Source organism: Aquarana catesbeiana, linkage group LG08, assembly GCF_042186555.1.
Source record: "Aquarana catesbeiana isolate 2022-GZ linkage group LG08, ASM4218655v1, whole genome shotgun sequence".
NCBI classification, from domain to species: domain Eukaryota; kingdom Metazoa; phylum Chordata; class Amphibia; order Anura; family Ranidae; genus Aquarana; species Aquarana catesbeiana.
In genome coordinates this window covers 280,113,641-280,139,265 of record NC_133331.1, presented here as the reverse complement: position 1 = coordinate 280,139,265, position 25,625 = coordinate 280,113,641, and the positions used below count along the sequence as shown (strand labels likewise).

At 43.6% G+C, this 25,625-nt stretch overlaps 1 protein-coding gene and 1 long non-coding RNA gene across 2 annotated transcripts; one reads left to right on the top strand and one right to left on the bottom strand.

Annotated features, from left to right (window-relative positions):
* The first annotated feature begins 469 nt into the window (after positions 1 to 469).
* Positions 470 to 16,110, top strand: LOC141104528 (uncharacterized). Its single transcript, XM_073594125.1, has 6 exons — positions 470 to 557; positions 2,351 to 2,480; positions 5,862 to 6,017; positions 6,186 to 6,306; positions 6,879 to 6,971; positions 13,481 to 16,110. The coding sequence occupies exons 2-6, from the start codon at positions 2,403 to 2,405 to the stop codon at positions 14,395 to 14,397; spliced, it is 1,365 nt and encodes a 454-aa protein (XP_073450226.1). The 5' UTR covers positions 470 to 557; positions 2,351 to 2,402; the 3' UTR covers positions 14,398 to 16,110.
* On the bottom strand, positions 12,757 to 24,516 carry LOC141104571 (uncharacterized). The gene is made up of 2 exons (XR_012235490.1): positions 21,842 to 24,516; positions 12,757 to 18,775 (listed from the first exon to the last, which is right to left on the bottom strand). It is a non-coding gene; the product is annotated as an uncharacterized lncRNA (long non-coding RNA).
* Positions 24,517 to 25,625: the final 1,109 nt, after the last annotated feature.

The following is a 25,625-nucleotide window of genomic DNA, read 5'->3' as shown; positions in this document are numbered from 1 at the left end:
TTACACCTTCCTGACCCCTGTGTTAATCTGCTTTCAAGTCACCACAGCACACTAACAGATTATTCTCTGAATTTTGGCTGCTATTGGAGATATCAACATGTTGAAGAAACAGTTTTTTTGTACTGTGAAGAGAGACTTTATTTGCACAATTATGTGACAAGGACAATAAATATAAGGCTCAATTATATACCTTTTGGTACAACAAACAAAGCTATATTGTCACGTAGATAACACAGCCATTTATTACACTGTGGACCAAAGCTACCACTAGAGGGCATTGATTGCTCTGTTAGAGACTGGAAGCCATTTTGTTGTAGCAAGCCTACTAAATTCATCATCTCATTTGCAAAAATATTTTAGTAAGACATATCAAGTGTTTTATAAACCAGATCCAAAGTATTTTTTTTACTTTGTTATATTAGATATGAAAAGAATTGAATAAAAGGAAGGTGTTGCTATCAGTGTGGGCACAGTGGCCATTTTGTTGTAGTCCAGAGAAAAAGAGGAATTCCTCTTGGGGGTGTAAGGCTGCAGAGTGTGTGCCCAGTGAGGAGGAGGTAATAATGTCTGTTTATTATGGGAGCAAGGAGGTCTTAGTACTCTCTTGTTGACAGGGTGAAGGGGTCATGGGACCATATGGATATGTAAGGTGTTCCTATTGAATTAGGGTGGCTCTGTCAATCACAGAAGAGACCCCCCTGCCTTGATTTGGCAATAACATTCCATGACAGAGGTCACCAGGAGAGACCACCGAGATGGGGCATTGGCATTACGGAGAAAGACCACAAATAAACTCCAGTACTGCAGGACCATCTCATCGTATTGCAGCATACCTTAGTCATCCATCTATGGATGGTCACTTTATTCCTTTGTGCCAGGTCTTCTGAACATTAGTGGGACCATTTGTAGAGCTCATGTCTTTCCTGAATGCGCTGAGGTAGACCAGCCATGCCGAGCATTGGAACAGCAAACTATTCTAGTTTTGCTGGTTCTGGTTTGTGAATCCAAAATACTTTGAGCTCTGTGTGCTTCACATAAGAGTCACTATGAATGCAAAATGTTTTTTATCCACTTGAAGATTTATCCCCCTTCCTGACCAGGCCATTTTTTTGCGATACAGCACTGCGTTACTTTAACTGACAATTGCGCGGTTGTGCAACTCTGTACCCAAATAAAATGTATGTCCTTTTTTTTCCTACAGAGCTTTCTTTTGGTGGTATTTGATCACCTCTGCTTTTTTTATTTTTTGCGCTATAAACAAAAAGAACAACTTTGAAAAAAAGAAACAATACTAACTGACACTTTTGACACTTTGTGAGAACCAGTGACACTAATACAGTGATCAGGGCTAAAAATATACACTGTCACTGTACTAATGACATTGGTAGTAGGGTTGTCACCTCATCTAATTTAATGCAGATAAGGCACCAAGTGAGTTTAATTACCACCCCAATCAGCCACAGAACCTGTGTAATTAATATGTGTTTGGGTTTAAAGGGATGGGGTGGCAACCCTAACTGGTAGGGAAGGGGTTAACATCAGGGGCGATCAAAGGGTTAACCGTGTTCCTTGCCAGTGCTTGTGTACTGTGGGGGAGGTGCTTTTTCTACTCCTGCTTTGCAGGAACACAGGATCAATGCCTTACCTACTAACAGAACGGTGATCTGCCTTGTTTACATAGACAGAACGCTGTTCTCGCTCTCTTTCTAATGATTGGCGAGTGCCAGGCAGACATTGAGTCCGCAGTACCTGCAGATCAGCTCCTGCTGTGTATAATCACAGCAGAAGTGGGTCGCCCACGGCGCGCATGAGCACCCCAGACCCAGAAGTGCAGGATCACTTACTAGGTACATGATCCTGTGCAGCAGAGCCACCTTGCTGCCATATATGTAAGTTATAGAGTCGACAATCGGTTGATAAATGATTAGTGGGATGAGAGAGCCTATGCGTTCCAGGTATTGTAAGGGCCTCCCTTCTTTAGGGCTAGCAACACATCATATTGTGTAATCAGTTTCATTTTTTTTAAATGATCATAATTCACAACACCTGATATGAATAATAGGTGATCTAGACCTTCCTATGCATGCACTGTGAATGCAATGGTGGCTTGAAGCAACTAAAACATCTCAAGTGTTATAACGTTGGATGAACTACCTATGCCTGTTGGCGATGATTGCTGTTAAGTCTTCAGCACCAGCATCCCTGCACTTAAAGAGGCACCAAATGTAAAAGATGCGCTAGCCCTGGGTACTTGATCCTATTAGAGATTTCTGTCTCATTATCGCTCAGGAGGTAAATAGTCTGCAATATGGTTCAGCTAATTTTTTAGGATGTATTTCTGTTGTTTCAGGCAATGTGGACATTTACTACAAAACATCGCTAGACAGATCACCTGACTAAAGATGGAGATGGAGCAGAATCACACGACGGAGAGGATATTAAACCTCACATTGGAGATTGTCTATCTGATGACCGGAGAGGTGAGGAGGATTCTGGGAGGTCACATGACATCACACTTGTCTCTAATAATAAAACACAAACCTGACTGGAGAGGTGAGGAGGATTCTGGGAGGTCATATGACATCACTCTTATCTCTATTAATAAATAGGGATGGGCTTTATGTTCGGGTCGAACATCAGTTCGACTCGAACATTGGCTGTTTGCCAGTTCGCTGAATAGCGAACAATTTGAGGTATTCTAGGCAAATTCGAAAGCCGCGGAACACCCTTTAAAAATCGATGGGAGAAATCAAAAGTGCTCATTTTAAAGGTTAATGTGCAAGTTATTGTCCTAAAAAGTGTTTGGGGACCTGGGTCCTGTCCCAGGGGACATGTATCAATGCAAAAAAAAGTTTTAAAAACTGACGTTTTTTCGGGAGCAGTGATTTTAATAATGTTTAAAGTGAAACAATAAAAGTGTAATATTCCTTTAAATTTCGTACCTGGGGGGTGTCTATAGTATGCCTGTAAAGTGGCGCATGTTTCCCATGTTTAGAACAGTCTGACAGGAAAATGACATTTCTAAAGGAAAAAAAGTCATTTAAAACTACTCGCGGCTATTAATGAATTGTCAGTCTGGCAATACACATAAGAGTTCATTGATAAAAACGGCATGGGATTCCCTCACAGTGGAACCCCGAACCAAAATAAAAAAAAAAATGCATGGGTTTCCCCCTAAATTCCATACCAGGCCCTGATATTAAGGGGAACCCCGCTACACCCCGTGACAAAATTTAAAAATAAATGGCATGGGGGTCCCCCTCAAAATCCATACCAGACCCTTCAGGTCTGGTATGAATTTTAAGGGGAACCCCGCGCCAAAATTTTTAAAAAATGGCGTGGGGTCCCCCCAAAAATCCATATCAGACCCTTATCCGAGCACGTAACCTGGCAGGCCACAGGAAAAGAGGAGAGGATGAGAGAGCGCCCCCCTCCTGAACCGTACCAGGCCACATGCCCTCAATATTGGGAGGGTGCTTTGGGGTAGCCCCCCAAAGCACCTTGTCCTAATGTTGATGGGGAGAAAGGCCTCATCCCCACAACCCTTACCCAGTGGTTGTGGGGGTCCGCTGGGGGCTTATCGGAATCTGAAAGCCCCCTTTAACAAGGGGACCCCCAGAATCCGGCCCCCCCTGTTTGAAATGGTAACCATTTCACAAAAAAAGTGTGAAGATGGTAAAAAAAAAACAACACACACCATGGGAGAAGTCCTTTAATAAAAAATAAACGTAGTATCCCACGTAGTCCATTCACCTCCGCTGATGGACAATGGAAAAAAATAAAGAAGATCTGCCTCCATGGGAGGCACACTCCATATGACGCGTCCTCGCAGGTGACAGCTCTTTTAAAACTGTGGGCGGGGCCACACTGTGTCGTTGCCAGGTGACCCCGCTCCCCTCTGACGCACGCAGACTTTCCTGTGACCCCGCCCCCCTCTGACGCACGGGGACATCCCTATGGCTTCCCCGTAGCGTCAAAGGGGGCGGGGCCACCCAGTCCGCCCCCCTCTGACACACAGGGAGATCCTGATGGCTTTCCCGTAGCGTCAGAGGGGGGCGGACCGGGTGGCCCCACCCCTTCTGACGCTATGGGGGAAACCATAGGGATGTCCCCGTGCGTCAGAGTGGGGCGGTGTCACCTGGTGATGACACTGTGTGCCGCCCACAGTTTTAAAAGAGCTGTCACCTGCGAGGACGTGTCATATGGCGTGTGCCTCCCATGGAGGCTGATCTTCTTTATTTTTTTTTTCGGTTCGTCAGCGGAGGTGAATGGACTACGTGGGACAGTTTTATTTTTTTATTTTTTAATAAAGAACTTCTCCCACGGTGTGTGTTGTTTTTTTTTTTTTTACTATTTTCACACTTTTTTGTGAAATGGTACGGGTACCCGTTACCATTTCAAACAGGGGGGGGCAAGCTCTGGGGGTCCTCTTTTTAAAGGGGTCTTCCAGATTCCGATAAGCCCCCTGCCCGCAGACCCCCACAACCACTGAGCAAGGGTTGTGGGGATGAGGCCCTTCTCCCCATCAACATGGGGACAAGGTGCTTTGGGGGGGGCTACACCAAAGCACCCTCCCAATGTTGAGGGCATGTGGCCTGGTATGGTTCAGGAGGGGGGCACTCTCTCGTGCGCCGCTCTTTTCCTGCGGCCTGCTGCTTTGCGTGCTTGGATAAGGGTCTGGTATGGATTTTTGGGGGGAACCCATGCCATTTTTTTTTTTTATTTTGGCGCGGGGTGCCCCTCAAAATCCATACCAGACCCGATTCTGAGGGGAACCCCCACGCCATTTTATTTTTAAATTTTGGCGCGGGGTTCCCCTTAATAACCATACCAGACCTGAAGGGCCTGGTATGGAATTTAGGGGGACCCCCACACATTTTAAAAAATTTTGGTTCGGGGTTCCCCTGTGGGGGAATCCCATGCCATTTTTATTAATGAACTCTCATGTGTATTGCTGGACCGACAATTCATTATAGCCGCGAGTAGTTTAAAATGACTTTTTTTCCTTTAGAAATGTCATTTTGCTGTCAGACTGTTCTAAACACGGGAAACGTGCGCCCCTTTACAGGCATACTTTAGACACCCCCCAGGTACGAAATTTAAAGGAATATTTCACTTTTATTGTTCCATTTTAAGCATTATTAAAATCACTGCTCCCGAAAAAATGTCTGTTTTTAAAACTTTTTTTTGCATTGATACAAGTCCCCTGAGGCAGGACCCAGGGCCCCAAACGCTTTTTATGACAATACCATGCATATAAGCCTTTAAAATTAGCACTTTTGATTTTTCATGTTCGTGTCCCATAGAATTTAAAGCGGAGTTCCACCCAAAAGTGGAACTTCCGCTCATCTGATTCCTCCCCCCCTCCGGTGCCACAATTGGCACCTTTCAGGGGGGATGGGGGTGCAGATACCTGTCTACTACAGGTATTTGCACCCACTTCCTGGAATAGACTCCCGCGGGAGTCATGCCCCTCCCCGCACCCCCCCCGCTGTCTCCTGGGAAACACACAGGTCCCATGAGATAGCGGGGACCACTTAGAACGTGCAGTGCGACTCGCGCATGCACAGTAGGGAACCGGGAAGTGAAGCCGCAACGCTTCACTTCCTGATTCCCTCACAGAGAATGGTGGCGGCAGCAGCCGAGAGCCGAGCGATTGATCAGCTTCGGCTGCCGACATTGCTGGACTCCAGGACAGGTAAGTGTCCATTTATTAAAAGCCAGCAGCTACAGTATTTGTAGCTGCTGGCTTTTATTAATTTTTTTAGGTGGACTCCCTCTTTAACGGTGTTCGAGTACTATATTATAGTACATTGAGAATGTTTAAGCATCATAACTGGTATTTCTTCTTTAAATTGCAGAATTATATAGCTTTCAAGTTATCCGATGGCATGGTGGCCTCAAACCTGATGAAGACCCCAAGCCCTGTTAAGGAGGCTTTATCTCACCCCCAGAGTAAGAACAAAAAAAAGGTTCAAGAAGTCACCAGCAAGATCATTGAGCTACTGATGGGAGAGGTGAGCGGTGTCGGGAATTCTGGGACATTATCCAGTAACAGACAAGGGATGTGTCTGGATGGTGACTGTATCATTGTGTGTGTCAGGTTCCTCTAAAATTAGGGAAGTATTCTGTTTTCTTTACAGAAGCTACACTTTTTACAGAACAGCATTCTTATTCTTGTATAGGTGGCAGTAGACGTGAACCTGAGTGATCATAGAACGGAAATTTCTGAGGAAGCAGAAGATTCGTATGAGATGGGTGATGTGCCATTTAAGGATGATGAAATCCCTCCAGAGATCAGCACAGGTGAGTAATAAACACTAAATCCAGAGAAGAGTCCCAGATTCTCCTTGTTCAGTCACTACAACAATCTCTTCTTCTCCCCCCTCCTCTGTCAGTAGACAGTAATGGGGAGACAGTATGTGCCCAGTGGGGGAGTCAGGAGACATCAGCCTCTATTAGACTCCGGCTCTCCTCCTCACATCATGTCATTGTGTGTTAACAGCCAAGAGACATGACCAGTCTCCCCCCACACACACTCTCTGGGCCGACCTCCCAACTTTTTGAGATGAGAATGAGGGACACCTATCAGCAAAAGTATGCAGGCATAGGACACACCCCCTGGCCACACCCCTTTAAAGGAAAATTGTACAAAAAAACAAGATTGGTTAAACCCACAAGTGCTTTTTTTAACCACTAAAAGTGCATTTTATATACATCTATATAGAGCAGACCAAAATGAGAGACAAATGAGGAGGAATGAGGGACATTGCTCCAAATCAGGGACAGTCCCTCAAAATCAGAGACAGTTGGGAACTATGTCTGGGGTCTCTCATACATCTCATTACCGGGGGCTTCATTCTCATCTTTATTCACAGACCCCGGAGACACTAGAGACATCAAATCTGAGGAGGAGGAAGAAGAACGTGTGAGGATTAAAGTGGAGGAAATTCCCCCAGAGATCAGCACAGGTGAGTAGAAAATACTAAATCCAAAAATCAGTGCCAGATTCTCCTTGTTCAGCCTCTACTGAAAGAGTCCAGTCCAAAGAAAAACAAAAATTACAAGCACTGATCATCATCTTTTGGATTCTCCCTCTGTCCTCTTTTGCCAGTGGTTTTTGAGACCAGGACCCAGTAAATCCTTACAAAATCTTCCATGCTCCATAGAAAAAATGTAAGTTTTTTACTTGCACAATTAAAGTTTGGGAATGCAAAACATGTATTGAAATGCTGGAAGGCCCACCTATCCTTGTGTTTTCAAGTTTGTGGGGTGTAGGGTGATATGTTTTCAAAGTATAAAAGTACTAGATAAAAGTACCGTATTTTTCGGCGTATAACACGCACTTTTTTCCCCTTAAAATCAGGGGAAAATCGTGGGTGCGTGTTATACGCCGATCCCCGCTGTCAGGTGGAGCGAGAGCCGCCGATATACACCTAGCCGTGTGTACTGTGTACTCGGCTAGGCTCGGCTCCACTCTCAGTCACGCCCAGTCCTTGGACTTGGACATTGGACCTGTGTTATGTCCAGCATAGGAGCCGGGCCAAGGGGTGGGACTGCGAGAGGAGCCGAGAGAAGCCGAGTACACAGGACATCCGGCTCTGTGCATCTCGGCGGCGGTCATTTTAAATGATGATAATAAGGCTGCAATGACACTGGGCAAGGCTACAGATGGACACTGATCATTCTGCAATGATGGACAAGGCTGCAGATGGACACTGATAAGGTTGCATTGATGGGCATTTAAAAGTAAGTTTTTTTTTTTCTCTTAAACTTCCCTCCTAAAAGTTTTTTTCCTTAAAATTCCCTCCTAAACTTGGGGTGCGTGTTATACGCCGATAAACACGGTATATGCTATGATAAATACAATAACATCAATGGGAAGCCCTCCTCCACAGGCCAATAAAAGATGTTCCACAGCATATCCACTGTCTGATTACCCACATATTTATGGCTACAAAACAAACCATAGCATGTGCATGGAAATTGCTATCACTTAAAGTGGTTGTAAAGGCTCAAGGTTTTTTACCTTCATGCATTCTATGCATGAAGGTAAAAAACCTTCTCTGTGCAGCAGCCCCACCTAATACTTACCTGAGCCCCATCTTGATCCAGCTATGTGCACCAGAGCAGTGGCTCTCCCGGGTTCCTTCTTTCTCATTGGCTGAGACTGCAGCAGGAGCTATTGGCTCCCACTACTGTCAATCACAGCCACTGAGCCAATAAGGAGAGAAAGGGAGCAGGGCAAAGCGTAAACCCGTATGTGTATGAATGGACACACAGAGCAGCAGCTCGGGAGTGAGCCTGCTCGGAAAGCCCCCATAGGAAGTAGCTTGCTATGGGGGGAATTGGCAGGAGGGAGTGGCCAGGAGCACCAGCGGGGGACCCGATAACAGGATCGGGGCTGCTTTGTGCAAAACCATTACACAGAGCAGGTAAGTATGACATTTGTTATTTTAAAAAAATTAATAAACCTCCCTTTAATATCACTTTAACTTCGAAGAAATAAAGTTGAGACTTCAGGGCACCATTTTTGTTGGAAAACTGTCTGCGGTCTTGGATGATACGTACGATAGTTTCCTTCCGATATGGCAGCCTTAGTTGGATTATCAACCTGTCTTGTGGTTTACTTCGTGACAAGGCCAACTCTGAACCGTGAAGAAACTTTCTACTTGTCTACTCATCTCCTTCCTAGGGATGTGTTGGAGCAGCCCTGTGGTAGACCCCCTCTCTTTCTACCTTGTCTCTTTCTTCACTTTTTCTTTTCTTTCCTGTTCCTCATTTTTCTACTTACAGTACCTCTCTGTCTCTTGGATGTGTAACCTATCCTCTTACGCTACTCCACCAACACCTAACCTATTTCGTGCCTTAATCCTCGAGCCAATAAAAGTGATGATCACTGACCTACACAATTTACTATTGGACCAAACAGGACACCATTATGCAAAACTTCAGGCATATCTTCTTCTCTCTGTATTACTTAGATTCTTGACTAGTACAGATGTATACATTATCATTCTATATCTTTTGGTGTACAAGGCTTGATGCTTTTTTTGTATTGTTATGTTCTCAAGCACCCAGTACCCAATTTTATCTAATTATATCTGTGATTTACTGTTTAATTAAAGTATATTTTGGAACCAGAAATGCTGGAAGGCTCTGGTTGGGGTCAAGTGTGGGGAAGATGGGGTTTGTGGAGTGAAGTAGGGAACTCTGTAGCAGACTTGATGATCCTTTAGCGATGAGGTTTCTTGAGGGGGTTGGGGGGGGCACTGTAGGAGGTTGGGGGCACTTTGGGAGGCTGTATGGCCATGTGGGAGATTAGAGGGCACTGTGGAGGCTGAGGGCTCTCAGAGGGCATTGTGGGCTACTGTGGGAGGTTTGGGGGCACCATGGGAGCTGTGAGGCACTGTGGTTGAGAACCACTGCTCTATGTTGTATCCTGCTTTATGACATTCTTGCATATGTAATTATTTGTCCATAAGACCATTCCACACATTTCAAGTCATAAAAGGGCTTTATTCCCCATTGCCCAAAGAATGAAACTATCAGAGTTTTCCTCTTTACAGTCCTAGCAGAACTGGTACAGAGTATTTAAAACTCATCGGAAATTTATTTTTTTAAAGCTGAATTCTTGGTCAGTGTTAATTTTGACATCAAATTTTGATTTAGTTTTAGTTCTAGTTTTTTGACTAAAATGCCATTTTAGTTTTAGTCATATTTTAGTCATCTGAATTGTTTTAGTCGTAGTTTAGTTGACTAAAATCTGCAGTACATTTTAGTCGACTAAAATCTCTAGTACATTTTAGTCAATTAAAATCTAATGGGTTTAGTTAAATTGTAATGCATTATTTAAGAATTTCTCTATAATTTTCAAATTATATACTCCTGGAGTAAAAAAAAAATCGAATAACATGGTATTATTTATGGTACAGGCAGTCTCCGGGTTACAAACAAGATTGGGTCTGTAGGTTTGTTCTTAAGTTAAATTTATATGTAGGTTGGAACAGGTAAATTTTTGTAAAGTGCAACTGCAGTCAAATTTTTTTTTTTTTTTTTTTACGTTTTTTGGATATCATAGGGAACATTTGTTTTGCTGTCCGTGCCCCTGTTCAGAAGATTTTGCCTCACTTTCTGTCCCTGTGATTTTGAAAATGTTGGGTTACATAGTTAATCAGGTTGAAAAAAGACACAAGCCCATCTAGTTCAACCAATAAAAAAATTTAAAAAAATCTACAATCCCGTGTCAACCCACAGTTGATTCAGAGGAAGGTGAAAAACCCCAGCAAATCATGATCCAATTTGCTACAGCAGGGGAAAAAAAATTCCTTCCTGATCCCCCGAAAGGCAATCGGATATTCTCTGGATCAACTTTACTTATAAAGGTTAGTACCCAGTTATATTATGTACATTTAGGAAAGAATCCAGGTATTTTTTTAAAGCAATCTACTGAGCTGGCCAGAACCACCTCTGGAGGGAGTCTATTCCACATTTTCACAGGTCTTACTGTGAAGAAACCTTTCTATATTTGGAGATGAAATATTTTTTCCTCTAGATGTAAAGAGTGCCCCCTTGTCCTCTGTGATGAGCTTAAAGTGAATAATGCAACACCAAGTTCTCTATACAGTCCACTTATGTACAGTAGAGAACAAGAGAGAATAAATTCAGTTCATCTAATCTTTCCTCATAGCTGAGCTCCTCCATGCCTTTTATCAGTTTGGTTGCCCTTCTCTGCACTTTCTCCAGTTCCCTGATATCCTTTTTGAGAACTGGTGCCCAAAACTGAACTGCATATTCCAGATGAGGTCTTACTAATGATTTGTACAGGGGCAAGATGATAGCTCTCTCTCTGGAGTCCATACCTCTGTTAATAAAGAAAGGACTTTGCTCGCTTTGGAAACTGCAGCTTGGAATTGCATGCTATTATTGAGCTTATGATCTAACAAAACCCCCAGATCCTTACCCACTATGGATTCCCTCAGTTGTACTCCCCCTAGTATGTAGGATGCATGCATATTCTTAGCCCCCAAGTGCATAACTTTACATTGATCAACATTAAACCTCATTTGCCACATAGTTGCCCAATTAGACAGTGCATTGAGGTTGGCTTGTAAATTGGAGACATCCTGCAAGGACGTTATTGCACTGCATAGCTTGGTTTCATCTGCAAACACTGAAATTATACTTTTAATCCCAAACCCTATATCATTTTTAAACACTGAACCTTGGGGTACACCACTACTAACCTTAAACCATTCAGAGTAAGAATCGTTACCCACTACTTTCTGAATTTGTTTTTTTTAGCCAGTTTTCTATCCATTTACAAACTGATCTTTCCAAGCCTGTAGACTTTTCCTTACACATGAGCCATATGTGGGGAACTGTGTCAAACGCTTTTGCAAAATCCAAGTATACCACGTCCACCGCCACCCCTCTGTTCAAGGTTTTACTTACCTTTTCATAAAAAGAAATCAGCTTTGTTTGACAACTTCTGTCTTTCATGAATCCATGCTGTCTGTTGCTTAAAATATTTTTTTTACAGAAAGGACTTATCTATGTGGTCTTTTAGTAAACTTTCCAGTATCCGCCCGACTATAGAAGTTAAACTAACAGGTCTATAGTTACTTGGTAAAAACTTTGATCCCTTTCTAAACATGGGCACCACATTGGCCCTACGCCAATCCAGTGGTACTATTCCAGTCATGGAATGTTGTTGTGGAAACAAGGATTGGTGATAAAGCTTCAGTGGAGACACCTTTTTCCGATGATACAGTAACTCTCACAGGAGTCAATTTCCCTTCCTAGGGGTAGATTTCCTCTCACTTCCCGTTGTCTCCCTCCGTTTGTAAGTATGAGGCCTATGTAAGACGGATGTATGTAACTCATGGACTGCCTGTAATAAGGTTTGAACAAACTACACAGACACAGATTTAGACGTTACATAATGTCTTTATGAGTAAAACGTCCCTTCCTCACATTTTGGTTCCGTTTGTTTCATTGACGAACATTGGAATTGATTTTCGTCATAGTTTTTGTCAATTGACAAAAACTCTGAGTAAATTTCTTTTCTTTTTAATCACTGGAAAAATGCAGCTGACTAAAATATTTCCATTGACGAAAATACTATTCCTGGTATGGATATTTTTGCATAGTTACATTGGCCCAGCTTGGACCAATGTAACTATGTATGTGCAACACTTCTGGGATCTCGTAAAAGATAGAAATCACAGTAGTAGGCCTACTATTACAATGGTTGCCACCGTTTTCCAGATCTCATGGAAAGGGTCCCCTGTTTGGTCCTTGTACAATGAGAGGATGTTTTGCATTCCTTAGGAAAGTGCAAAGTGTACTGTGAATGCTGGCCATGCCAAGCGAGCAACCTTCTGAGTTCACTAAGCAGCAGGGCAGCTGCTTGGCACGGGACCCAAAAGCCAATGGCAATCACTATAGTATTGGTTCCCAACATGTAAAGGAATTGGCAAGGTATGGAATTCAGCTTTAAATACATTTTGAAGGTATTTTCAAAATGATGTGTTGCGATATGGCCCAGGATATAGAGAAGATGGAGTGGTCAAAAGCAAGGCTATAACATATTAATATTAGAAAATTGTAGTCAGACCGATATATCAACAATCGGACAGAGATGGGTCACAGAAAAAATGTTGGTTCTAGGTCTTAGGTCCCAACTCCACCTTTGCACTAAATATTACGTTTTAAAAAGGAAAAGATGGATATAACGTTGTAATACTCAGACAATGTAAATTGATCACTTTATTGGAATATACAAGGTTACATTTATTTACATATGGTCAATATCATAGCATTTTATGTATACACTAGTGAACTAGTGACACTGTATTTGCTTCAACCTCTGACTACCTCACAAGCCTGGACTCTTCTCTCCTTAGGACATGTAATATTCTGCTATAAAGATGTACATTGCTGCAAAAGTCATCTGTATGCCAGAAAATATACCGTCCACCATATTACCTCTTTTTAAGATATGTAAACATTTTTTGAACACTATTGGAAACACTTTTTATAAGCCAGGGGTTTCCAAACTTTCTAAACAAAGGGCCAATTTACTGTCCTTCAGACTTTAGGGGCCAGACTTTGGCCAGTGGGAGTAGAAATGCCCTCTCATTGGTTTTAGTGGAAGGAATAGTGCCCTATTGTTGGTATAAGTGGAAGGAATAGTGCCCTATTGTTGGTATCAGTGGATGGAATAGTGCCCTATTGTTAGAATCAGTAGAAGGAATAGTACTCAATCATTGGTGTCAGTGGAAGGAATAGTACCCCACCACTGGTGTCAGTGGGAAGAATAGTGCCCCAACATTTGTGTCAGGTGTGGATGGAATATTGCCCCAAGGGCTGCATAGAGGGAAACAAAGGGCCACATCCGGCCTCAGGGCAGCAGTTTGGTGACCACTTATATAAGCCAATGTTTATAAACTAACTTCTGTATTCCTATTTCCTCCAGATGGACAACACAACAGAACTAACATAGTGAAATTCCCCTTTATCACTGAAGATGGTAAAACAGAAGATAATGACGTGATAAACTGCAAAGTAAACAGCATTAACCCAAATCTCCATCTAATGCTTCCAAGTGCAGATCTGTTACCCAATCCCTTTACACAGGAGGGCAGTTTTCCCGATTTCTGTCCCCCCATCACCCACCATATGTTTTATAGTGGGGATGATACATTGCTGTCTTCTGACCGTGGTGAACATTCCACCCAGAGAGAAGACCTCACCTCTCACCCCACATTGCACACAGAAGAGAAGCCCTTTTCCTGTTCCCAATGTGGGAAATGTTTTACCCGAAGAGCCTACCTCGCCAAACATCAAAGGATTCATGTTGGTTTGACACCGTTTTCATGCTCCGAATGCGGCAAATGTTTTACTCGGAGAACCAGCCTTATCAACCATCAAAGGACTCACACAGGGGTAAAGCCGTACTCATGTCCAGAATGTGGGAAATGTTTTACCTGGAGAACCACTTTTATTGAGCATCAGAGATCGCATACCGGGGTAAGGCCATATTCGTGTTCAGAATGCGGGAAGTGTTTTTCGCTGTACTCAGCTTTTAGTAAGCACCAGAAGATCCACACAGGGGAGAAGCCATATTCATGTGTTGAATGTGGGAGGCATTTCACTCGCAGTGACCATCTTTTGATACATCAGAGGACTCACACCGGGGAGAAGCCGTATTCATGTACCGAATGCGGAAAACGCTTTAATGAAAGGGCAAGGCTTGTCACACATCAAGTTGTCCACACCGGTATCCATCCATTTTCCTGTTCTGTGTGTGGGAGAGGTTTCATCACCAATTCCAGACTTGTCAAACATCAGCAGGTCCACCTAAGCTTGGAGCCACATGCATGGGCTCAATGAAATGGATTAAATGGATGCTTATATGGAGGAAGAAAAACATTTGATCAGTTTTTCATAAGCTGAACTTCAGGCAAACAGCTAAATAGAAATGTGTGATTCGTTTTGTTATGAATCCAAATTCATACAAAATGTTCATTATTCTGAGATTCAGATCTGAAATAAATTATAATGAAACAACTACCAAAATTTGTGTCATTTGGATGTTTGAAGCATCCAAAGTAACAAATGATCCGAAATGGTGTGTGAATAGCTGGTTGCTAAGGAGTGGGTTGCTGCCTTGACCTTAACAGCTATGACTCATCTGCTGTCAACATGGTTCCCACAGAATGTAAACAAAAGAAGAGCCAACATTAGAAAATAAAAAAAACAGTGTGGTGGTCCCCCCAATCCATACCAGGCCCTTCTGGTACTATGTACCCCATACTCATTCATATGGAAGGGGTGGCAGGATCTGGGGACCACATTGTTAAAGGGGCTTCTAGATTCCGATAAGCCCCCCACCTGCAGACCCTCACAACTACCGGTTCAGGGTTGTGGGGAAGAGGCCTTTGTCCTCATCAACATGGGGACAAGGTGCTTTTGGGGGGGTGCACCCCCCTCACGTTGAAGGCATGTGGCCTGGTATGGTTCAGGAGGGAGGTTGTCCCCCCTTTCCCCTTTCCTGGCCTGCCAAACTGCATGCTCCTATAAGGGTCTGGTATGGATTTTTAGGGGGGACCCAACACATTTTTTTTTGGCATGGGGCCTCCCTTAAAATCCATGCCAGACTGTGTTTTTTTTTTTTCAGTTTTAAAATGCCGGCAATTCTTTTGTTTACATTCTGCTGTCAACAAGGAACCCCGCTGACAGCAAATGAGTCACAGTATTAAGGAACAACCCTGATTTGCTATGGTTAAGTAACACAGGTCTTGTGAAAGTGAGAGAAGAATGATATATTAATAAAATACAGAGCTGCGTTAATGTGTGTCTTTTAGCTCTGCAAGAAGATAGGGTTTAACAATTAAAGGGTCAGTCCTCCCAGGAATGGATATTTCAGTGTTTGGTAGATACTGGAGCAGTAAACCCCCTTACAGTTTCTTAGACTTTTTGGGGGCCCTATTGGTGAGATCTTGGTGTTGAATTCCCAGGTCTGCACACCTGCTCTGCCCATTAGAAGAGATCCCACCACCCTGCTGAATTTTAATTTATTTTATGTTATAGGAAATCTAACAGGAGAATATGGAACGCACAAAGGTGGACAGGAACACCCTAGGTGGACGGGAAGAGTTGGGAATTGCGTAAATAAGATCCAACTGTTGGGAGTATTCAAAACACAAAGGAAAACAGGGTCTGGCTCAACCCGCTAGGCTCCACCTAGAAGTAAATGCTTTATGGCAGGGATCCTCAAACTACGGCCCTCCAGCTGTTGCAGAACTACACATCCCATGAGGCATTGTAAAACTCTGACATTCACAGACATGACTAGGCATTATGGGAATTGTAGTTCCTGAATACCTGGAGGGCCGCAGTTTGAAGACCCCTGCTTTATGGTAAATCAACTCTTTATTCTACATACATAATAGAATTATGGGTTTATTTTGTTGTGTTTTCTTTGCCACTTTAGAAGCAAACCCATAAGAGGTTTGGCCTTATATTGTATTTGGTCATTACATATGTGGGTCTTGCTGTGTGTTCTTTATTCTGTATAATAAAACTATTTATTGCTTTGTTTCACTGGTTTCCAATTAAATGTCAATCTTTCTTCATCAATGACAACACAAAACTACTAATTCACTCACTTGCTATCTCTCCCCCTGACTATTGTAACTTCCTCCTCCTTGGCCTACCTCTCCATAGGCTATCCCCTCTTCAGTCTATCATGAATGCTGATGCCATACCTATCCATCTTATAAACCACTCAGTGGCCGCCACCCTTCTCTGCCAATCCCTCCACTACTAACAACCTACAAAGTGATCCACAACTCTGCCGCGTACTACATAACCAGCCTTGTCTCAAATTATCACACAAACCATCCTTTTTGCTCCTCCCAAGACTTTCTGCCTTCTAGCTCCCTCGTCACCTTCTCCCATACTCACCTCTAGGACTTCTCCAGAGCCTCGCCCATCCTCTGGAACTACATACCCCATCCATAACTGTTCCACCAATATCATCTCAAAATATCACCCAAAACTTCCTCTTTGGTTCTCACAAGACATCCTGCTCTCTTACCCCTCCGTCACCTTCTCCCATTCTCACCTCCAAGACTTCTCCAGAGCCTCCCCCCTCCTCTGGAACTTCATACCCCATCCACAACTCTTCCATGAGTTATACCACCAATATCTCAAAATATGACCCAAAACTTCCTCTTTGCTCCTTCCAGGACCTCTTGCTTGCTAACCCCCCTCATCAACTCCAGGATTTCTCAGGGCTTCTTTAATCCTCTGGAACACCCTTCCCGAATCTGTCCCACTATCTCCTGCTCTGTTTGCATTTAGGTGATCCTAGCAAACCCATCTTTTCAGAGAAACCTATCCCACTTCTAACTAAAAAATACAAACCTTTACATTCTCCTTTAGCCAATTCCTCGCATTTATTACCTTTTGCGACTGTTAGCGGTATATACGGTGTAAATCCTGCCTACTGGTATTGCTATATAAATCTAGCCTATTGATATTAAAAGCAATAAATATGCAGGACTTTGACCCAAAGAATCCATATTGGCTTCACATTTCCTCAACCTGTCCCCAGAACAAAAAGAAGCATACCATCAGCAAAGGTAAGGGGAGATGAAGATCCACCAAGTGATGTTACAATGATTTATCCTCCTGAGTGCTTCTGGGGTTCTCAATATGCAAATATCAACTCCAGCTCTTAAATCAGAGTTCAGGCACAACCTCACCTCACAGTGCACACCTCTCTATAGCTTAAAGTGTTACTAAACCCAGTAGTATGAAAATAGTTCATCCCCCCCTGCAGTGCCCACAGCTTATTAATCTTTCTACATTAAACTATTGCCACTATATATACCTTTTTGGCTGATCTGTATACCACAGTCGCATGATAAACTGCAGGTTTTGCCCGAGGGCTGAGTGTTCAGGTAGGAGGAGATACCCACTATAGCCTGTGTCCTCATGCTGTTATGGGAGGCAGATCATCCATGAATCTAGATGTGACATCCCACCCCACTGTGTTCTTTTTTAGTTACTGGGCATGGAGGATGGAGGGACTGGGCTGTCATTTAGGATCTGTATACATGCCCAAATGTGTGATGTCAATATCATGTGACCAGAAAAGCTCAGCTCAACAAGGAACTGTTCTCTCCAGCAATAGAGACCAAAGTGAGCATGTGCAGCTTTACTACTCTGAGTGTGTCTTATCTGGCCTTGCCAAGAGAGATCCTGCAGGAGGGGGAAGATCTGTGCATACAGGATCAAACAGCCTTTTTACACAATGCAGAGGATTTAATGAAAGTTAGCATTCTTTACCACTATCAATTCCTTGGCGCATTGCATTTTGGCACCAAATGCATCATTATAATATTACAGGATAAGCTTGTTTTGCAGTAATATTATCGGCATCAGGACAGAACTATGGGAGATGGTATAAGGGAAGGCTTTTCATTAGATGTAGCAAGATTGTTGGTGAGATTGGCTTCCATACAACCAAAGAAACATCAGTTTAACTTGATCTGATGTTGACTGTTCAGTTCAGGCCTAGTTTGAGGTTGGGGTTCGGATCCATCCTACAGATGTTCAGTTAGGCCGAGGACTGTCATCAGATCTGAGTGAGCACTTGAGAAAGGAAGACACTGGCTGCTGGGGCCCCTCTCTTCTAGCAGATAAAACACCACCTGAAATAGTCATGGATTGGCTGCCAACAAATGTGTAGGCAATGCTGAGCTTTCTTATTATTTTTATTAAAAAGTCCAGCATCAGCATGTATTGTAAACTGTCAAATAAAAAAATATTAAAAACTTAAAACAATAGAAAACAACCCAAAACCATTATATATTGCCTTTAAAGAAACCCAGGAAGCATCACTGCATTCTGATGGCCATCAGACAAAGTGCTTCAAAGCCCAACATGTTACTGGATAGGGCAGAAATTCTCAACCTTGGATTAAGTTATCTCTGAGGGAACTTCGGAGAATTGGGTATTTGTGCCTACTAAATTATACTCATTGTAGGCATTGATAGCAATGATAATATACTTTGGATAAAGTGGCATGTATTCTGGTTAAGTATGTAATGCTAAGGAAAAAGCAGTCACGCAGGGCAACTATGGCTGGACGACAAAGTTTCTAGTGCCCTTTTTTGCTGAAAAATTGAAAATTGTATACAACTGTTAAGCTCCCATGAATCTTGTGATTAATAATGGTAATCTTCCAGCAAGATATTACCTATTAGGGATGAGCTGAACACCCCCCTGTTCGGTTCGCACCAGAACATGCGAACAGGAAAAAAGTTCGTTCGAACATGCGAACACCGTTAAAGTCTATGGGACACGAACATGAATAATCAAAAGTGCTAATTTTCAAGGCTTATATGCAAGTTATTGTCATAAAAAGTGTTTGGGGACCTGGGTCCTGCCCCAGGGGACATGGATCAATGCAAAAAAAAGTTTTAAAAACGGCCGTTTTTTCAGGAGCAGTGATTTTAATAATGCTTAAAGTCAAACAATAAAAGTGTAATATCCCTTTAAATTTCGTACCTGGGGGGTGTCTATAGTGTGCCTGTAAAGGGGCGCATGTTTCCTGTGTTTAGAACAGTCTGACAGCAAAATGACATTTTGAAGGAAAAAACTCATTTAAAACTACCCGCGGCTATTGCATTGCCGACAATACACATAGAAGTTCATTGATAAAAAACGGCATGGGAATTCCCCAAAGGGGAACCCCGAACCAAAATTAAAAAAAAAAAATGACGTGGGGGTCCCCCTAAATTCCATACCAGGCCCTTCAGGTCTGGTATGGATATTAAGGGGAACCCCAGCCAAAATTAAAAAAAAAAATGACGTGGGGTTCCCCCTAAATTCCATACCAGACCCTTCAGGTCTGGTATGGATTTTAAGGGGAACCCCGCGCCAAAAAAAAAAAAAAAAACGGCGTGGGGTCCCCCCAAAAATCCATACCAGACCCTTATCCGAGCACGCAACCTGGCAGGCCGCAGGAAAAGAGGGGGGGACGAGAGTGCGGCCCCCCCTCCCTCCTGAACCGTACCAGGCCACATGCCCTCAACATTGGGAGGGTGCTTTGGGGTAGCCCCCCAAAACACCTTGTCCCCATGTTGATGAGGACAAGGGCCTCATCCCCACAACCCTGGCCGGTGGTTGTGGGGGTCTGCGGGCGGGGGGCTTATCGGAATCTGGAAGCCCCCTTTAACAAGGTGACCCCCAGATCCCGGCCCCCCCCCTGTGTGAAATGGTAAGGGGGTACATAAGTACCCCTACCATTTCACGAAAAAAGTGTCAAAAATGTTAAAAATGACAAGAGACAGTTTTTGACAATTCCTTTATTTAAATGCTTCTTCTTTCTTCTATCTTGCTTCATCTTCTGGTTCTTCTGGCTCTTCTGGTTCTTCTGGTTCTTCCTCCGGCGTTCTCGTCCAGCATCTCCTCCGCGGCGTCTTCTGTCTTCTTCTCCTCGGGCCGCTCCGCACCCATGGCATGGGGGGGAGGCTCCCGCTCTTCTTCTCTTCTTCTCTTCTTCTCTTCTTCTTTTCTTCTTTTCTTCTTTTCTTCTCTTCTTCTTCATTTTCTTCTCCGGGCCGCTCCGCAATCCATGCTGGCATGGAGGGAGGCTCCCGCTGTGTGACGGCGCTCCTCGTCTGACAGTTCTTAAATAACAGAGGGGGGCGGGGCCACCCGGTGACCCCGCCCCCCTCTGACGCACGGTGACTTGACGGGACTTCCCTGTGACGTCACGGGGAATGCCACAGGGAAGTCCCGTCAAGTCACCGTGCGTCAGAGGGGGGCGGGGTCACCGGGTGGCCCCGCCCCCCTCTGTTATTTAAGAACTGTCAGACGAGGAGCGCCGTCACACAGCGGGAGCCTCCCTCCATGCCAGCATGGATTGCGGAGCGGCCCGGAGAAGAAAATGAATAGGAAGAAGAGAAGAAGAGAAGAAAAGAAGAAAAGAAGAAAAGAAGAGAAGAGCGGGAGCCTCCCCCCATGCCATGGGTGCGGAGCGGCCCGAGGAGAAGAAGACAGAAGACGCCGCGGAGGAGATGCTGGACGAGAACGCCGGAGGAAGAACCAGAAGAACCAGAAGAGCCAGAAGAACCAGAAGATGAAGCAAGATAGAAGAAAGAAGAAGCATTTAAATAAAGGAATTGTCAAAAACTGTCTCTTGTCATTTTTAACATTTTTGACACTTTTTTCGTGAAATGGTAGGGGTACTTATGTACCCCCTTACCATTTCACACAGGGGGGGGGCCGGGATCTGGGGGTCACCTTGTTAAAGGGGGCTTCCAGATTCCGATAAGCCCCCCGCCCGCAGACCCCCACAACCACCGGCCAGGGTTGTGGGGATGAGGCCCTTGTCCTCATCAACATGGGGACAAGGTGTTTTGGGGGGCTACCCCAAAGCACCCTCCCAATGTTGAGGGCATGTGGCCTGGTACGGTTCAGGAGGGAGGGGGGGCCGCACTCTTGTCCCCCCCTCTTTTCCTGCGGCCTGCCAGGTTGCGTGCTCGGATAAGGGTCTGGTATGGATTTTTGGGGGGACCCCACGCCGTTTTTTTTTTTTTTTTTTGGCGCGGGGTTCCCCTTAAAATCCATACCAGACCTGAAGGGTCTGGTATGGAATTTAGGGGGAACCCCACGTCATTTTTTTTTTTAAATTTTGGCCGGGGTTCCCCTTAATATCCATACCAGACCTGAAGGGCCTGGTATGGAATTTAGGGGGACCCCCACGTCATTTTTTTTTTTTAATTTTGGTTCGGGGTTCCCCTTTGGGGAATTCCCATGCCGTTTTTATCAATGAACTTCTATGTGTATTGTCGGCAATGCAATAGCCGCGGGTAGTTTTAAATGAGTTTTTTCCTTCAAAATGTCATTTTGCTGTCAGACTGTTCTAAACACAGGAAACATGCGCCCCTTTACAGGCACACTATAGACACCCCCCAGGTACGAAATTTAAAGGGATATTACACTTTTATTGATTGACTTTAAGTATTATTAAAATCACTGCTCCTGAAAAAACGGCCGTTTTTAAAACTTTTTTTTGCATTGATCCATGTCCCCTGGGGCAGGACCCAGGTCCCCAAACACTTTTTATGACAATAACTTGCATATTAGCCTTTAAAATTAGCACTTTTGATTTCTCCCATAGACTTTTAAAGGGTGTTCCGCGGCATTCGAATTTGCCGCGAACACCCCAAATTGTTCGCTGTTCGGTGAACTTGCGAACAGCCAATGTTCGAGTCGAACATGAGTTCGACTCGAACTCGAAGCTCATCCCTATTACCTATTATAATAGTATGCTATAGCTTGCCTGGTCATCTGCTAAGCATCATCCTGGATTGTTTGGCCTTGTTCTCACATGCTTCAGCATTTATCAGTGCAGTGTGTACAGCTAGCATCTGTAAAACTTTGGTGATGTTTTCAGCAACTTTTAAGCAGCTTTGTTGAAACCTTTGGAGTAATTTGCAGTTCCAATTAAGGGTTGTTATTCATAGGTCCTAATAGGATCAATAGCCCCATACACACTATTAGATTTTCTGCAGATTTTTGTCTTCAGATTTACCAAAACCATGGAGTGCAAGGGCCTGCCTGATTGTATACAAATTGAAACTCTAAAGGTTTGACCTCATATTATATGATTTAGGTAAATTGGAAGACATAAATCTGCAGAAAATCTAATCGTGTGTATGAGGTCTTACTGTCACTGCAGCTAATAGGCTTGTTTGTGATAATTTGTGGTCAACCTCCCCAAAATGGGGCTTTAAAGGCTTTGACAAGGGTGCTCAGAAAAGCCAAACAAAAACTTGATGTACACATTGTTTTCTGACAAGTTGAAGCTCTTGTGAACAATGCCTTTTGGATGGGCTTCCTAGACTGGGCATCCTGGGTGGATGGGCTTGCTGGAACTGGGCGGATGGCTTGCTACAACTGTGGTATCCTAGGTGGATGGGCTTGCTATAACTGTGGGCATCCTAGGATGATTGACTTGCTATAACTGTGGGCATCCTAGGCTGATAGGCTTGCTATAACTGGACATCCTAGGTGGATGGGCTTACTATAACTCTGGGCATCCAACGTGGATGGGCTTGCTATAACTGTGGACAACCTATGAAGATGGGCTTGCTATAACTGTAGATCTATGCAATGGTATTTGGACCCTTGATATGAGATGAGGTTAGAATCTGGAGGACGCATGCATCAATGACCATTTATACTGCTGTTATAATATCTATTTGGGGAACTTTAGTCACAGGCTTAAGAGTATACTGTGCCATCTATCAAAGATATTGAAACTTATTATTGCGAGAGGGTCTTATTCTATGGGTCACTTGTAAATTTCCTCCCAGATCCTTTTTTATTGAATGTATGTCTCTGGAGGACAATTTGAAGACACCTATATGGTTCCATGCTATACTCCAATTTCCTTGGTCAGTATGGTCCCATTTGCTGTCCCTGTCCCCGCCATGTCTTGATGCCTCGATACCCAAGGGATTCTCTGTACATTTAGCCATACAGTATCTCACAAAAGTGTGAGTGAGAGCGATAACACAAAATTTAACACACCTGCTCCCCATTCACACCTGAGACCTTGTAACACTAACGAGTCACATGACACCGGGGAGGGAAAATGGCTAATTGGGCCAAATTTGGGCATTTTCACTTAGGGGTGTACTCACTTTTGTTGCCAGGGGTTTAGACATTAATGGCTGTGTGTTGAGTTATTTTGAGGGGATGGCAAATTTACACTGTTATACAAGCTGTCCACTCACTACTTTACATTGTAGCAAAGTGTCATTTCTTCAGTGTTGTAACATGAAAAGTTATAATAAAATATTTACAATGTGAGGGGTGTACTCACTTTTGTGAGATACTGTATCTCTCCAAATATAGTAATCACTGCAGTTCTCCTCTATATGTCCAGAGGAAGCAAAAGACAAATGCATTGATGGATGAAGACTCATCTACACAAGATAATACTTCTATTGTGGTGGATATTTCAGTTGTACATTTTTCAACTATATGTTGTAGTAGCATACACATGTACAGTGATGTTTTTTAGGACCTTATATTGGTCTCAAGTGATTTTATTTATAATTCTGATAAATATTTATGAAATTTTATATTCATACCATGTGCACTCTTGTCCTGGCCAGTAAAGTCAGACTATTTTATTCATGATTTTGATGTACTACAGGGATGTGCCACTGGAGTGGTCAAATACATTGCGATTTGCACAACGTTCATCATTCTACAGTACAAATATGGTAAAATAATATGTTACCTATATAAATAAAGAGTCTTCTGGTGTCTAATAAGACATGATCTCCACCATGAAAAGGATTTCCCTTTTTCTCTCCATGACAGCCCAGGTAGACAAACTGCTCATGAAAAAGTTTAAATAGACCTTTACATCTGCCCTTTACTCCACAATGGGCACTCTTAGGCCTGAGAGACATTCCAGGAGTCAAAATATCTAATGGCTGCAAAGAACCTTTCACCATTATATTTCTTGTGGCAAGAAAAGCCATTCTGCACAAATGGATTTACCCCGATCCTCCCACTATTTTATTGTTTGTAGATAAATTGGCTTGTTTTTTTAAATGGAATAGTTGGAGGCCTCCCTACACAAGGAAACACAGGTCCACAAATTTTGATGTTTGGGAAGCTTTCATTCAAACCAGGGGTCCCCAAAGTGACCTGCTGGCAGCTGGGTCGTGTGGTGGGCAGAGCAAGCTGGCACAACCTGCATGGGTGCCCGCTCCCCTTCTCCTAGCGCCACTACTCCCTTCCCTCTCTGTAGGCACAAAGAAGAAGGGGAGGGCTGGGCTGGGGACAGAATCTCATACCACTAGTGAGACCCAGGCTGCACCACCCCCCACCTGAAGTGAAAGGCTGTAACCACCCCCCTTCCCCCAGGTGATAAGTTGCATCCCCTACCCCACCCCCAAAGTGACAGCCTGCAACCTCCACCATTGCCCCCAGGTGATAAGCTGCATCCCCCTCTAAGGTGGCAGGCTGAAACCACCACACCCCCCCCACCCCACGTGACAGGCTACAAACACTACCCTCCAGTTGACAAGTTGCAAACCACCCTCACCTCCCCCCCTTCCCCTCCAGGTGTCAAGCTGCAACCCCCCCACAACAGGTTGCAACACAAATAACCACCAACCTAAAACCCCTCCCATGTGATGTGAAGGGGTTGACTTCTGAGCAGCCGTTCCCTGGTGCCGGGGAGTTTTGGGGACCGCTGATTCAAACCTTGCCTATTGATACCCAACAACCTATAGTACAATTCTTCCAATATGCTTACTGGTATGAAACCAGACTATTAACCAATGATCTTCCACCTCCCACCTAAATTCTATATGATGACATAAATCACTCTACATAGTTTTAAAAGTAATGTATGTATGTAATATTATTTTGAAGTTTACTTAAAAAAAATGTAATTTTACATAATGCTATATAAATATTGTAAAGTGAGGGAAAAAAGTATTTAATCTCCTGCTGATTTTGTATGTTCGCCCACTGACAAAGAAATAATCAGTCTATAATTTTAATGGTAGGTTTATTTTAACAGTGAGAGACAGTACAACAAAAATATCCATTAAAATGCATTTCGAAAAAGTTATATATTGATTTGAATTATAATGAGTAAAATAATTATTTGACCCCTTTGTGAAACATGACTTAGTACTTGGTGACAAAACCCATGTTGGCAATCACAGAAGGTCAGACGTTTCTTGTAGTTGGGCCCCAGGTTTGCAGACATTTCAGGAGGGATTTTGTCCCACTCCACTTTGCAGATCCTCTCCAAGTCATTAAGGTTTTCGATGCTGACGTTTGGTAACTCGAACCTTCAGCTCCCTCCACATATTTTCTATGGGATTAAGGTCTGGAGACTGCCTAGGCCACTCCCAGGACCTTAATGTGCTTATTTTTGAGCCACTCCTTTTTTGCCTTGGCCATGTGTTTTGGCATGCTGGAATACCCATCCACATCCCATTTTTAATGCCCTGGCTGAGGGAAAGAGGTTCTCACCCAAGATCTGGCCCGTCCATTGTCCC